At 43.0% G+C, this 15,977-nt stretch overlaps 1 protein-coding gene across 1 annotated transcript; it reads right to left on the bottom strand.

Moving 5' to 3' along the window:
• Nucleotides 1-1,893: 1,893 nt before the first annotated feature.
• Nucleotides 1,894-14,254, bottom strand: LOC109467316 (alpha-2C adrenergic receptor-like). Its single transcript, XM_019765259.1, has 7 exons — nt 13,686-14,254; nt 9,992-10,114; nt 6,804-7,040; nt 4,477-4,636; nt 3,535-3,677; nt 2,869-3,048; nt 1,894-2,427 (listed from the first exon to the last, which is right to left on the bottom strand). The coding sequence occupies exons 1-7, from the start codon at nt 13,890-13,892 to the stop codon at nt 1,894-1,896; spliced, it is 1,584 nt and encodes a 527-aa protein (XP_019620818.1). The 5' UTR covers nt 13,893-14,254.
• Nucleotides 14,255-15,977: the final 1,723 nt, after the last annotated feature.

Here is a 15,977-nt window from a genome sequence, read left to right as displayed (position 1 = left end):
TCCTATACGCGGAACGAACTTATATACATGTTTAAACATTATTTGGGCAATAGATATATTTACAAAAACTTCATATGAATCAAGTAATATCCTTTTTCACTAATTACAATAACAGAAGTAGGTGTGGATATGTAGATAGAGGTCCAGGTGACTAGTGTTTGTAAAAAGTACGGGAAAATATTCTGATAGACCTACCATGAATTGATGTCCATCATAATTAGCTGTTCATCCAATGAGAGCGTTGGAATTAGTGGTTCGACCAATGAGAGAGTTGCTGCATGTTCGTCAAATATATAAATGGTACATATATGTCCAACATTTCCTATACGTGGAACGAACTTATATACATATTTAGACATTATTTGCACAATAGATATATTTACAAAAACTTCATATGGATCAAGTAATACCCCTTCTCACTAATTACAATAACAGAAGTAGGTGTGGATATGTAGATAGAGGTCCAGGTGAATAGTGTTTGTAAAAAGTACAGGAAAATATTCTAATAGACCTACCATGAATTGATGTCCATCATAATTAGCTGTTCATCCAATGAGAGCATTGGAATTAGTGGTTCGACCAATGAGAGAGTGGCTGCATGTTCGTCAAATGTATAAATAGTACATATATACAACAAGAAAAGATAACGTTTGAAGCTGAAATCTGATGAATGAAACATCAGTGATTTCAGACAACTTTCTGTGCCATAATTTCGCAATATGCTCGCCTCAAGGCGCGAAATCCCTAAGCATCCTAACCCAACGTTTACCTAGCCTAGGTACCATCCTGGTTAGTTTACGTCCGCTCCCACATTTACCAGTATTCACCGATAAATGGCCTAGTTCTTCTATCTTGCTTTCGGTTCTGAAACGTTCCCTTCTGATGTTGTTTTTCCCCTTCCCTTTCCTCCAGCGGATGGGCAATTAGAAGAGGAAGGTAATTGCAATCGGAGAGGCTGTACATATTATTCCCCCGTTCCTACCAGACTTCACAGAACCGGAGCCATTAGCTAATTGGCCCTCGGCCCTTCATCACACAAGGGGGAAACTACATACCCTTGAATTAAAAACTTGCAGGGCACAGGCTAGTAATAGGGCTTTCCTATGTTAATATATGGGAATTACGTCAAAACAACGTGGTCAAAATTCATATACCTGAGTTTTAGACCTTGACGAACATACATTGGCAGGGCAGTCAAACCTCTCAAGTCTCCATTCCCCGAAAATGAAAAAATCCTACGCATCTAAACCATGTGAGAATTGTATCCAAACATTGAGAAGTGACCCCTGACCCCTCTGGACAGCTGATGACCGCATGTAAACCTATATCTTCTTCAGCGAGCCAGACAACACAAACATGGCTGCAAGTCTGTTTTTTCACCAAAATGAAAATACTACAACCCTTACCTATAACATCCAAGTCCAAAACAACAACATTTCGCACCAAAAAGACTTCTTTACACTCTACATTACATTGCCATCTCTATATACTAAAACTGGGCCCTCTGCGCCTACGCTATTACTAACCTTTGCCCTTCAAAGGAGCTAGGAACTATCTCTAAACGACATGCGTGCAAACAACAAATCAACCTCCCCTTTCAGGTTGCAGTTAACCGAATTGATGTAGTAGAATGGTAAGAAGAGGGGGACCAGATAAAGTTCGTTTTAACCGTTGCCTCCTCTGCGTCGATGCATTTTCAAACCTACAGCCTTCTTCAGGAGTGCGTGACCACTCCTTCGTCACGTGACCTTCCTGCCACGTGACGTCATCGACGGCTCGAATGTGCCGCCATTTTGTCTCTGTTCAAAGCAGGGTTCAAAGTTACCCAATTCCCTATGGCCTCAAAAAGGCTACCATTTACCTTTTACCAAGTTTTTTTCAACTCATTTTTTTTCATGGCACGACATGGTTACTTCGGCGGAATAGCATCTTGATGCCGTCGCGGAAGTCTTTGTTGAAGAGAGCGTATATGACAGGGTTGAGAGCGCTGTTGCCGTACCCCAGCCACTCCACGAACATGAAGAACGGCGGCGGCACCCAGCACGTCTCACACAGCGTCACCACCAGGTAGCAGACGAAGAACGGCAGCCAGCAGAAGATGAAGATGGCCACGACGCAGAAGATGATCGACAGGGACTTCCTCTCTTTAAGCTGCGCGGCTCGCAGCTTCTCCCGGGCCTTCCTTCTGTGCATCCGCGAGCTTTTGTCCAGCTTCTGCTCCTCGCTCTCGAGCGTGGCTTCCCTCGAGCGCAAGGCGCTGAAGATCGCCGACTTGACCCGGCTGGTTTCTGGGGCAGGCTCCAGTCTGGCTTCTTGGTTGACGGGCTGGTGGTCGGGGTTGCCCATGGGCTTGACGGGTGTTACTTCTTCCACCTCGGGGAGCCAGGCCTCGGCTATACTGCCGATGGGTCTTGAACTGTTCGTCACCTACAAAAAGCGTTACACACATGTATTAGTGGTTTTAAGTCTAAAACTATGAAGGCAACTTTATTGACACAATAATTTCGTAAGGTCTTCTACAATTACACTACAACTGTAGAACAACTAGTGGATTTAGATGAAATACTGTATATTGTTTTGCAGTAACGCATTGCCTCTAGCTGCGCGAAACACGAATTTTCAAGGTTTTCGTTGGATGTTTAATCAACGTTGCATCAGAGTTTTGCCCGTTACAGACAATATATTTTATATTTTCCGACACAACATTTGAAAACTATGGAGGGGATGTCATACACGAATACGACCTTAAATGAGACGTTCTACCGAAGTGCAATATGCAATGCACAATACGTATACCTTGCGGATTTTGCAAAGCGAAGGAACAGTACATTTTCAAAAGCTCCCGTTAAAGTGGCCGTTAAAACTTACCATAACTTTGTCAGTAGCTGGTCTGGTCATCACGGGCAGGACAACCATCTTGCCGTCGAAGTAAGGTCCCCTGGGTAGAAAGGCGTTGGACTTCCGAGGCTCGTAAAGGGGTTTTAAGGGCTCCAGGATTGGCAAGGCTTTGTCCTGGTGAGACAGAGTGTCGCTGAGGTCACTGGAGAACTGTTTTGATTTTTTTCAAACAACATACGATTCAGAATAAAGTCGTATTTTCTGTCTTTGTCTCTCTCTTTGTCCCTCTATCTTCCTCTCTCTGTCTCTCATAATTTCATCAATTTTCAAAACTGCATTATTAGGACGATATATCATCAATTTTCTGGTGATTTCTTCACAATGTTGAGACAACCTGATAGGTCTTACTCCATTGCAAATGTTTAAATAAATGTCATTAAAAGCTGGAGACAAAGGGCTCTTACATTCTCATAGTTTGTACATGTGGTAGTGCCACAAAAAGTGTTGGTGTAGACTAGACTGATTTACCACCAACCATATGAAATTTGGGATAGTTACACAACTATATGTCGAAAAGTGGAGGCAAATCTCAATCACAGGAAGATCTTTTCAGTTACAATATTTCAATGTTTAATGTCCTTTTAATGGTCAATAGTATTCAATACCATTCATATAGCATTATAAAGTTCGACTTACGCATACCTTGTTGGGATTTGACGTCATGGAGTCTTCGAATTCGAACTCGCTGTCAGTCATGTGATGTCTCTTCAGCACATTCGATGGTCCCGAACCGGTTCCGTCCGCTTGGGTCACGCTCGGGGCTCCATGGCAACCAACGGCTGAAAAATACGTGAGGCGTCGTTATGTTTTTTTATGTTTATCGAAGAAAAACATCCAAAACATAGATGCCTTGCTCTAGTTCTAACACTGTCCTTAGTGCTGAACTGCCATCCAAAACAGTGATGCCTTGATTATGTTTACCAAAGGAAAAGATATCGTTTTTGCTCTGTTTCCTCTTCTTCCTCTTCTCCAACCCAATAAGGTCGTTATGTCTTTTTATGTTTATCGAAGGAAAACATCCAAAACATAGATGCCTTGATTTAGTTCTAACACTGTCCTTAGTGCTGAACTGCCATCCACAAACATTGATGCCCTTGCTTCAGTTCTAACACTGTCCTTAGTGCTGAACTGCCATCCAAAACAGTGATGCCTTGCTTTAGTTCTAACACTGTCCTTAGTGCTGAACTGCCATCCAAAACAGCGATGCCTTGATTATGTTTACCAAAGGAAAAAATATCGTTTTTGCTCTGTTTCCTCTTCTTCCTCTTCTCCAAACCAACAAGGCCAATGACCTGAACCAGAGTGAGACGTCTGTTACCATAGTAACTAGTGTTAGGTTACATCGTGTTGCAATTTTATAGCAGGAGGGATTTAGACTCCTGTTATCATATATATGGCCTAAGTAAACGGAGGCGCTACCAGCCGATCCGTCTGACGGGTCTAGACCTTTTAGCCGAATGGTTAGAGCGTAGGGGTGTAAGCTGGCGCCGGGTTTGGCGTGGGTTCGATCCCCAGCCCGGATCCAAGAGTTTCTTTCTGTTTCTACCCTCTTAATTCTTACAAAGCTACTGCACTTACCGTTTTTGTTGCGGGTTTTGAATCTCTTCCTGATGGCGCGGATGATGCTGGTGTAGACGAACATGAGGACCACTAGCGGAATCCAGAAGGACGACACCGACGAGAACACCACGTATCCCGGGGAGCTGTTCAGTTGGCACCCTGGTGCCTCATCGCTGGTCTCCTAGAATCAGAGCGGGAGCGTCAAGATCGTATCTTGTTCTCATGTTTCAGTTTTTCAGACAACATTGAAGTTACTAGAAATAAAACATTCTGATGTTGTGGGTTCGTGTGGCGTAACGACAGAGCGTTCGTCTCGGATACAAGAGGTCCCGAGTTCAAATCCTGCCATGCCATCGATGGGAAAGGTACTTTACATGGATTTCTTCACTTTACCCATGTGAAAATGAGTATGGTGGTTGTCCGTTTGTCTGCGTTAGTAGTGGCATAAATATAAGTTGAAGAACTTAAGTGTGCCGTCGCCATTGTAATAAATGTTGGAATAGAAACAAATTCTGATAACTAACAAAATCTGCGTCAAACGACCCTAGGCTCCTCTTTATTCCTCATATCGGATTACTTCTTGTACAGGAAACCAATGATTTCGTTAGAAATCTTGGAAAGGGGTCTTCCTGTATCCTATTATGACAGGATACGTATACATCGAATACAGTTATTCATACAGCATGAATACTGTAATCAAGTCTCAATATATCTATCCACATTTTCTTAGGTAAAGACCTACCCAGAACCAAACACTTGAAAATACGATCACAACAACAGCTAAAGAAATGGAAATGAAAATACAAGATTCTTCATGGAAGCAAGGAGGTTATGGTGCAAGTAACGATCAAAAAAGTCATCAACACAGAGGTCTATGACCGCTATAGAGGTTACGTAGCGTCCACTCGAAATCTGCTTGCCATCGAGCTATTCTGTTTTTCAATTTTTGCCATCTCGAGTAATTGGAGCCAATTTTCCAAAGGGGCCAATTACAGCACAAAGGTTCGTGCAGGAGGGATGTGTGGGGGCTCTTGAGGGTCTTGGTAATTAGAGGTTACACGTAAAAGTCTCCAAAGTCTTTCTCTTGTTTCCCGTACTCGAAGCACTTGAATATGCGTCACGATAATATCAGGTTTACTTAGGCCATAGCAAGTAATTTTTATGGATGACATCAGCACGCGCGCATTAATTTTCGCCTGATTTTGGAGAAAAAAGAAGAAGAACTTTTGTTGCCTTCTGACAGTGGTCAACATGCCGAAAATAGGCAAAGATGTCTGTTACCATGCCGGAAGGTGGTTGGCAGATAACTATGAAGAGAGGGAACAAGAAAAGGCTCTGATTTAATGTTTTGTTTCTTACTTTGATGCAGTGATATGTGATGCTGGCTGTGTATATGTGATGTTCCCACTGCATCAAAACCATTTTTACAATGATTGAGTCAAAATTTTAAATTGTAGGAACCTTGTTTTTTCGGCTCGCCTTGTTTTTTTTTCGCCCGCTCGCATTAGATTTGGAGTCTGCGGAGGATGTCATCCATAGAATTTACTTGCTGTGGCCTTAGGTGCGTTCGCTGGTAATGCTATATACGGCAAATCCGGAGAGTCCTTTCAAACATCTAATCAGAATTCAATATGTGATTACTATAATATTGGCGTGGTGCGTCATTCAATCTTTGATTACTATGGAAACTGTTTGGGAAACAGCAAAAATGGGGACAGGCCGTCAGGATGTATGAATAGTGTGTAATTGGGAATCCTTGATTGCATTATGTGTAAGGCGTGTGGTATTGTACACATTTAGTTTGGTGATTGCAGATATTTCCCGTCGAAAATGGTGGGTCATTATACCTAACAAAGGCTGAAGCGTGGGCAGAAAATTCATATCAAGAGTTGTTTTCCCCTGGTGTAAATCGATGGAAAAACGTTTCTCCTAATTTGCAGAAAGAAATTGACTCAACTGGGATTTTCGATCGAATCTCTCGGTCTTCAAAAGCTACCTGGCTCAATCAAGTAATGTAGATAGCACGTCGGCAGAACGTACTGCACGTACTGACGTAACACGTGCGAAAAAGTGGTGTTTTGAGGTGAAAATTGAAGTAAATAAAAAACTGTTCCTTACAGAACCGCGACGGGGGCCGATATCGTCTACCAGATACCTTTGACGCAGTGTTGACGTCACACTTCAAAGAAGCCACGTGACAAGCCTCACTGGGTCAGTCTACTGAGGAAGACCAGAGTGACTGGTCGAAAGCTCTAGGTGAGAGAACTTTTTGTGTTGGATCTAAAGTTTGAACTCTAAACATGTAACTACCAACACAGATGAACTTTCATGATAGTGTTCCTTACTTGCTTGTCCGTCGGGACCTCCCCGCTCTTCCAGCCGAACAGCGGCGGGAGGCACACCAGTGCTGAGGACAGCCACACGATGGCGATCATGATGCCCACCCGGCGCCGGGTCCGCATGCTCAGGTACTTGATGGGTTTGGTGATGGCCCAGTAGCGGTCAATACTGATGGCGCACAGGTTAAAGATACTCGCTGTGCAGGCGAAGACGTCTAGAGCCAGGTAGATGTCACACCAGGTCTACGAATAAAGTCTTAATCGGTTATTTTTGGCACAACAAAAGTACGACTGTACGGCGACTTTCGTAAGGGTCTACAACAACTAAACAAGCGGTCAATACTGATGGCGCACAGGTTAAAGATACTCGCCGTGCAGGCGAAGACGTCTAGGGCCAGGTAGATGTCACACCAGGTCTGGAAATAGACTCTTCATCGGTCAGTTTTGGCACAACAAAAGTACGACCGTATGGCGACTTTCGTAAGGTCTACTACTGCTGTCTCTCACTATGTTAACTGGTGTTGGGCTACATAATGTTGCAATTTTATAGTAGGAGCCGAGGGATTTAGACTGTCACCATATATGTCAACGTGTTTGAGTAAGAATTAACAGAGCAGACCATGTCCGAAGGTAAACATTATGCATTTGCTTTGCAAATGTTACCTTTCTAGTTGAATTTATCTATTGGATGAAGTGAACAAAATTCTGGTGAGCAAGCGGAAAGAAAGTTGAACAGTTTCTCTGCAGCCTCCACCAGGCCTTCCTTGGTGTAGCGATAGCGTGGATAATTGGCCAAGGAAGTGAGTCGCAGTGATAGTAAACTTTCCCCTTGCGCGAGCAAATGAACTCTATGGTGGCCAAACTACCGGGCAAACATTGATTCCCTACAGCCAACATGCATGTAGTTGGCCTCGTAGAGACTGCTTTCTCAGGGCATGGATGTTAGCCTGAGTGTCAGCCTTGTTAGCTTCCGTCCGCTCCCCAAGATGTCGACGGGGAGCGGTTCTTGGAGAGCGGACGAAAGCTAACAGGGCTGACACTCAGGCTAACATCTATGCCCTGACATGTAGCTTTGACTCACAACTTTGAGTTTTGGAAAGTCTGAAGGATGAAATCTACGCCTTCTCTCAAATAAAAGAAATACGAATCTACATGCGATTTATCGTTAGCGATTTTTCTTCAATTGTCTTGCATGAAGTCAGGAATACGGCTTAAGGGATGTCAATATATTTATTTTCGGGAATAGGGATTGTGATATCTACGACGTTTAAGAAATTTGAAATTTATTTTATTGAAATTATAATTATAATAATTTATTGAAATTGTAACAATACAAAACACGTAGGACAAAGGCAGCTGTTGCTGGTGTTGTGTACCACACATAGAAACAACTACAGGGCAGAAAATTCACATTTTCACTTGAATTAAGTGAGAAAAGTCGTGTAAAGTGCATTTTCCAAGGGCACAGGATCGGTGGCATGTCAGGACTCGAACCCGGGACCTCTCGGTTCCTATTCGAGCATGCACTCTTTCGTTACGCTATACGCTGCACGGCCCGGTTTAAGGAATTGAAATGTTGTTTTGTTGTCTCCGTTTGTTGTATGTGTTCGCCTTGCGATGAGGCACCCATCCCCGCCAATCTTTTCTGTGAGACCAGAAGGCCCAGCGCATGCACACAGGGGTTAGGGATGGCCCGTTTCAGCACCAAGGACATCGCCATGCCTGGTACCCAGTAGTTGTAACAGGCGCTTGTAGCTGTTGTACATTTTTCTCTATATTGACAAATTTCATGTTTCGCATATTAAACCTAAAAATACAACGTGCTGAAATACAACCAAGCAGCAGAATACACTACATTACATGCTGTTTTTTTATACTAGTAACCTCTTTAAGGACAGAAAACTGGCGAACCCGCACTGCACTATCCTAGCAACTCAAAAAGCATCACCCTCAAAATTGAAGATGGCCTCTTCACCTTTTCCCTCACCAAGGACGTTACTTTACTGGGTCATTCCTCTCCTAGCACGATCTTCCATCCCCTTATATGGTTGTTTTCGTGCGGCGGCGTCTATTATTATATCAAAACATTTGTTCACGAAGAGCTCTCATAGAAATAGATAATGATCTGCCGGCACATAAGGTTTTGAAGTGTACGCGTGTACTACACATACATATTTTCAAACATAAAAAGGCAGGAAGCTTGATATCAACGGCTGTTGGTTCAAGCAGTTGGGATAGAGATTACTAATTAGTCCTATGAGAATCCATAGCCTCAAGTACCAATCTTCTACTTCTATAGAGTGCGGCTCTCAAAGGAGCAATTTAGAGGAAGCTTGTAAGGACCTAACACAAAAAGATCCGCAGTGCAGGGATCTTGAAAGATTTTGAATTGCTGATTTAATATAATGAGAGGGCGGTGAACTTCAAGAAGGAAAGCAATCACTTTGTCGTTTGGAAGAGAGTCAAAGAGTTTTGAAGATAAAGACTTGAAGCAAGGTTTTACCTCACGAAAAACTTCTCTTGGATATGGTAACAAAAAAGGCAGAAGCTATGCGCACTATACAGCCAGAGGAGGCGCGAGGCGTATCCCACAATACAATGCGGTTTCTGATGTTATTCTCTGCTATCCGTCCTTAGCGCCAAATAGGAAGACGGTCTCTAACATGCAGCTGTTTGTTTGTTTCTCTGCTTTTATTTCTAGCATTGATGCTTTAGTTGACCTAAAAGCGACAGAGTGATGACGACGTGTGACTCAAATAATTGTTCATCTTGGTTACTTGAATTGTACTTTTTTTTTAGTTTAGTTTCAGTTTATTTCGCACTTTAAAACAAAATGTAACAATACAAATACAAGAAAATATAAATGAAATGTAACAGTGCAGGGAGGCCGGCAGCATAAAATGGTTATGAGGAGGCCTCCCTTCATAACGTGATTAACAATTCAAATAAATCGGATAAATAAGAAATAAATAATACAATGCTATCTACAATAATAAAAAGTAGTAATGAAAGTACATTAAATCTAGAAGGAAAACGTTGCAATAGGGTCAGGTAAAACATGCGAGTGCTAGACAGTCCTGTCGCACAGAACAGGCATACCAATAGGCATGACCCTTGATGAAAATTGCCTCTTGCCACCCACCAGCCAATCACTGAACGCCTTGTGGAAAAAGAGAGAAAATAGGAGGACTTACCTGGCCGAAGTACCAGTAACCCATCAGCTCATTGGCCAGTTTGAACGGCATGACCAGGGTTCCCACTGTGACGTCACTACAGGCCAGCGACACCAGGAACAGGTTCTGTACGCCCTTCATGGCCTGCGCATGTGCAAAAAAAAGATCTTTTTTTTTTACAATCCTTGGTCTATTTCAAAGAATTCTGACTAACTAGTGCATTCTACGCAGCTACGTACTATGAAAAAATACTTAACCGAGTAAATTCAAGCATTTTGATATAGGTAAATCGCATAACAATTGTGAAGTAGGAATAAGTTGGTCTCAGTTTTGGAGTGCTTTTTATTAATATTGACCAACATATATGTAGATTGATATAGGAGTTAGACATTATACTGGCCTATGCTAAGTAGCATTTTGCAACCTGGGGTCACCCTCAGAAGTGGTGATTGTATCAGTGCTTGTTTTTCTGTACTGTCAGTAGGGCGAGACACGATGCATATACTTTGTACCATGTACAACTGTTGTGCAATAAAGTTATTATGTATAATGAAATCTGTTTTCGCCACAGGCTTCTAGTATCCCCTTAAAATATGCACAAATCTGTAGGCGTATTGTTACCGTCTATGTAGGCGTTTTTTGATATACCATCTATGACGTTTAATATCGTCAGAGTCGACATGGCTCCAATGATTTTGAAATCCTAGTCGCCTCTTTCTTGGTCGCCCTCTGAAATTTGTCCTCTCCAAACCTTTTTATCTTTTGAGTGATTCTGTAAACATGCAAGAGAATCAAATTTCATGTTCACAAACACGATATACCTACATGTACGTTGTAACAGAAGTCGAGAAAAACATGTTATATAACGGTTCGCTAACCCTTTTTTCGTAGAAAACGGGACAATGAAATTATGAACTCTCACAACTATAAGCTCGGTTGATCTTACGGTCCTTTTGAATTTTCTATATTCGTTTCTCCTTTGACAGAAATGTCAAATTAACATTTGCTGTGCTAACCCTGGTTAGGTAGAAGCACGTATGGAGAAATCTGTATCTGTATAGCCGGTGTAACCGCTCTTTGGCGTAACACACCGGATTCGCAGGCACGCGGCGCGGCGGCAGCTAGCTATATCACACCGAACGACTTGTTACACTCAATCTTTGCACATTTAATTGCAGGCGTTGTTTTTAAAAGCTTTAAATTTCTAGTGATGATGCCCCAACTGTGCTTGGTGGCAATGAGTTCCACTCTACGATAGTTCTGGGGAAATACGAGCTTTTGAACACCTCAATTCTTGGTTGATAACTCTGATATTTGAAGGCACGACTGTTTCTTGTTCTTTTCTGGCCTGGAGAAAGAAACAAGGTCCCGTGTAATCTCCAAGCAGATCTTTCTGTGGCTGCAAAGACAGTATCGAATTGTTCAGGCAGTATCTATTTGCCAGGCAGTTGACATTTGCCACCCGAATACGGCGTAAAAAAAGATACCAGTACAAAAAAGCGCGATAAAAATACCTAAAAAATCAGCCAAAGCCTAAACCTCTGCCTGAAGAGTAAGTTGGAAAATTGCTCGCAGTGCGTAGCTTGTGTGAAAATGAAGTAAGAAAGTTTTAATGGTTCAAATTCAGCGAAATACTTTCTTTCTTTATTTCTTTCTATATTTTTTCTACCCCGTAAACTGTTCCTGTTTTGGTCTGTTGTTTCCACCCATCTCTCATTCCCATGACTGCCACGAAAAATTTGATTAGTTTATATTTTTGATTCTAATTCAATTATTCTATTGTTTTCCCTGCTGACATGATAATAGGGAAGTGCGTTTGATTGATAATTCAATTTTTCAATACTAAATACGTCTCCTGTATTTCCTTCATTACCCTTGTGACATATTCGTCGTTGGAAGCAGTGTCTGTTGTTTCCAGAACCGTGCTTCATCCAGAATCATGCTTAGGCACGGTTCTGGATAGTCCGCGCGTATCCAGAACCGTGCCTGGGGCAAATCTATGCTCTTGGATACTATCCAGATCCGTGCCTGATTCTAACGTTAACCCTAACATATTCAGGTATAGAACTACATAGACACGGTTCGGGATATAACAATGTCGTCCAAAGTCGTGAGCAGCAATAGAACCGGCACGGTCCGTGTGTGTGCATGTTGCATTCTGCGGACACCCTGTCCTTGGTGCTGACTTGTGTCCTTTTCTAACACTGTTGCACCGTCTTCAAAACGTTTGGGATTTTTCACAATTTTACTTTTATCATCAGATAGGCTTAACTAAAATGTTTTGTTTAATAATAATACAAAACGCATTCTATTTTCGTCCTCCACATATTAACACAGGGGGAATGGCGTAACCGGCCTTCGGCTTAATACACCAGCTTCTGTATCTGTATCTATGTAGCTGGTATAACCGCTCTTCGGCGTAACACACCAGCTTCTGTATCTGTATAGCCGGTATAACCGCCCTTCGGCGTAACACACCAGCTTCTGTATCTTTACAGCCGGTATAACTGCCCTTCGGCTTAACACACCAGCTTCTGTATCTGTATCTGTACAGCCGGTATAACCGCCCTTCGGCGTAACGCACCAGCTTCTGTATCTGTATCTGTACAGCCGGTATAACCGCCCTTCGGCGTAACACACCAGCTTCTGTATCTGTATCTGTACAGCCGGTATAACCGCCCTTCGGCGTAACACTCCATCTGTGCAGCTGTTATAACCACCCTTCGGTGTATACACACTAGCTTCTGTGTCTGTATATCATATTATCCGGTATAGCCGCCCTTCGGCGTAACACATCAGCTTTGAAGGTGCGCTGGTTATATTACAGTGAACGGACTAGTACTAGTATACAATTGTTTTCATAAAATTTGTGATGTTTCTTGGCGTTATTTAATATCTTTGTTTACAATCCGGCATATTGTTTTGTAAACTAATTCTATAGTAATTATAGGCACAGCAGGATTCGGCATGTTTTCATAACTTGTGCTATAATTTTAATACACATGGCGAAGTAATGCGTGATATGAATAGCATTTCCTACAAACAAAGAGAGCTAAAGTAATAACCTTCTTACATGATGTACAGTTACTAAAATTACACAAGATAATTTGATTAACATGACCGCATTCTATGAGTGTACAAAGCACAAAGCTCCGTCAATACATTGCAGAAAAGTGTCACTGTCTTTGTAGAATTGATATAGTCTAGGATCCGGTCCGCACAACATGCATATATAGCCTAGGGGGAGCAAGCTTAAGCGCATCCAATGCAATTTCAGATCGGCAAAACAGTCCCATTTACTGCCATTTCTTTGCACATTTTCATCATCATTTTGTATTTTAAGTGTTTGAAATAGCCCCAAAACAACCCACGGGATCGGGAGAAATCCCTTTAGTTTTTTGGTACCGTACGAAGACCAGCCTCTTTGGCTTCGGGAAGCGGCTGGAAAGAGTAGAATTGGCCAAATTGACATATGATATGCCAGGGGAGTTGGTCCAAGCAAAGAGAACAGTTTGCCGCTCCAGAACACTAGCCAACCGTTAGAGCCCCAAAACGTTCTCCTAGCGCAGACCTCCGGCATGTCATCTGTCTATTTGGCCAATTTCTACACTTTCCAGGAGCTTGCCAAAGCCTGGAAGACGCCAGTCTTCTTCTGACTCTTAGATTGTCACATTTTACAATGACCATACGATATATGTGACCAGTGCGTTCTTACCTTGGTCCCGACGATGACCACGCACACCAGCGTGTTCCCCAGCACGATGAACAGGGTGACTGCCCCGCCGCACACGGCGATGGCCGCGGTGGCTGCCGAGGTGTAGGGCGGCGGGATCTCGTCACTCGTCCCGTTCGCTACGGACGCCGTCCCGTTCACCATCTCTGAGTCCGTAAAGTTCTCAAACGTCACGTTAAAGTCTTCCATGTCTGTATCTGCCAAAGTCTAGATCTGGTGTAACAGTACGTAGGGTTCAAGTGCCGCTAACTGACCAAGTCAAAGGGGTCCTGGACCGTTTGGAGTAGTGGTTAGCGGTGTCGTAAGCTGGCTGCCCGGGTTCGGCACAAGTTCTAGATAGAGATGACTAGAGAAACATCATCGTTGGTACCTCCTAAGATGATCTGAACCGAACTGAATTGATGCTCGTACCATAAGATGCGCTCTCGCTTTCTGCGGCGAACTTACAAGATGACTAGAGATAGAGACGTCATCGTTGGCACCTCCTAAGAGGACGATCTGATCTGAGCTGATCTGATGCCCCTACCATAAGATGTGCTCTCTCTTTCTCCGAAAAAACTTACATCTCGTACTTAAATCGTCTTGAAGGAATCGTATTGACGAACACACTGACGTAAGGGTAAGAAGATCTTGCGGTAAAATCTAGTCATCTGCAACTGATGTGTCTTCTGGGAGGAAGTCTCGCAAGGATCATCGTCATCGGGACACAAAGATACCAAACGTGTCGAGGGACACGCCGGAGGATCGCTAACCAATTAGCGGGCCCGCAACAGACGCTGCCGGTTACGTAGGGCCACAGCAAGTAATTTTTATGGATGACATCAGCGCGCGCATTAATTTTCTCCCGATTGTGGTGGGGAAAAAAACAACAAGAAATTTGATCTTGAAAGTTCACCTGTGTTGGTAGAAAGAGGCCAACTACATCAGGGCATTACAACCATCCCTCAACAGAGACGGGGGGCGCCACAGACTTTCTGCAACCTATGATCCACTGCTCACGGAGTCACCTGTGTTATCTGCGTGACGTCACGGAAGGGGTGGATTGCTCATTCCTTGACAAAGACTGGAGTTGTACAGTCGAAAATTTGGGTGGGTCCAATTTTTGTTGTGTTGGACATTACAGTTTAATCTTGCTTCATAACAAGAAATTTTGTTGACCTCTGTGACAGTGGTCAGCATGCCAAAAATGGGCAAAGATATCTGTTGTCATGCCGGAAGGTGGATGGCTGATAAATATGAGGAGAGGAGACAAGACAAGGCTCTGATGTAATGTTTTGTCTTTTACTTTGATGCAATGATGTATTTCATTCTTTTTATATGTGATGTTCCCACTGAATCAAAACCATTTCAATCTACAATGATTGAAAACTTTTAAATTTGATTGAAAATGTAATGGATGTAATAGTTGGCAGCACACTTATAGCACAATATAGGTATCATTAAAACAAGGTTTATAATGTCAAAATTTGACAATGTAGGAATCTTGTTTTTTGGGCCCACCTTGTTTTATTTTCGCCCTGTTGCATTAAATTAGGAGGATGCGGAGGATGTCATCCATAAAACTTACTTGCTGTGGCCTTATACATGTGAGGACGGGATAAGGGCCATGCGGGTTGGCTAGGCGCCGTGCGCACGACGGAAATTAACAAGCGCGTTCTAAGGGCGTTCTTCAAAGTGATGCTAAGGGGTAGAAGACTTCAATGATGCCGGTATAGGGTATCACGACGCCCGCTTTACGCGTGGGAAAACGCCTGCCCACGACGCAATGCGACCGCGCTGTTCTTGATTGCTTTACTTGCGTTTTTTGAACATTTACATTTTGTTCTATCACCCTCGGGGAAGGAGATATCCTTCCGCGGGAAGGCTCGGTTCTCGGTCGTGTTTGTGTGTTCGCAGCTGTGAGTCACAGAGGGTTTGAATATTTTCGACGCCCCCTTTGCGCGTGGGAAAACGCAATGGGCCAATGCGACAACGCTGTTCTTGATTGCTTTATTTGCATTCTTGTACATTTATATTTTGTATTATCAATACATAGCCCGGCGATGTCGACCAATGAGAAGCCTCGTTCTATTTCCCTTCGGTTATCAGGCATTAACATCATAAGTGGTGAAAAATGAAAAAAGTGGTCGGTTATTCGGTGGTTTATTCGGTGGTTATCGCACCTGGCCAGGGATTATCTCATCATATACACCTCGGGGCAGGGCATTAACCCTTTATTATCTGTCTTCCACGGAGGGGTTGATGATTTTTGGTATATGGGTAGTTATTGGGGTC

Source organism: Branchiostoma belcheri, unplaced genomic scaffold (genome assembly GCF_001625305.1).
Source record: "Branchiostoma belcheri isolate BF01 breed outbred unplaced genomic scaffold, Haploidv18h27 scaffold18, whole genome shotgun sequence".
Taxonomy (NCBI): domain Eukaryota; kingdom Metazoa; phylum Chordata; class Leptocardii; order Amphioxiformes; family Branchiostomatidae; genus Branchiostoma; species Branchiostoma belcheri.
The sequence above is the reverse complement of the archived record's forward strand: the minus strand, read 5'-3'. Positions and strand labels throughout refer to the sequence as shown.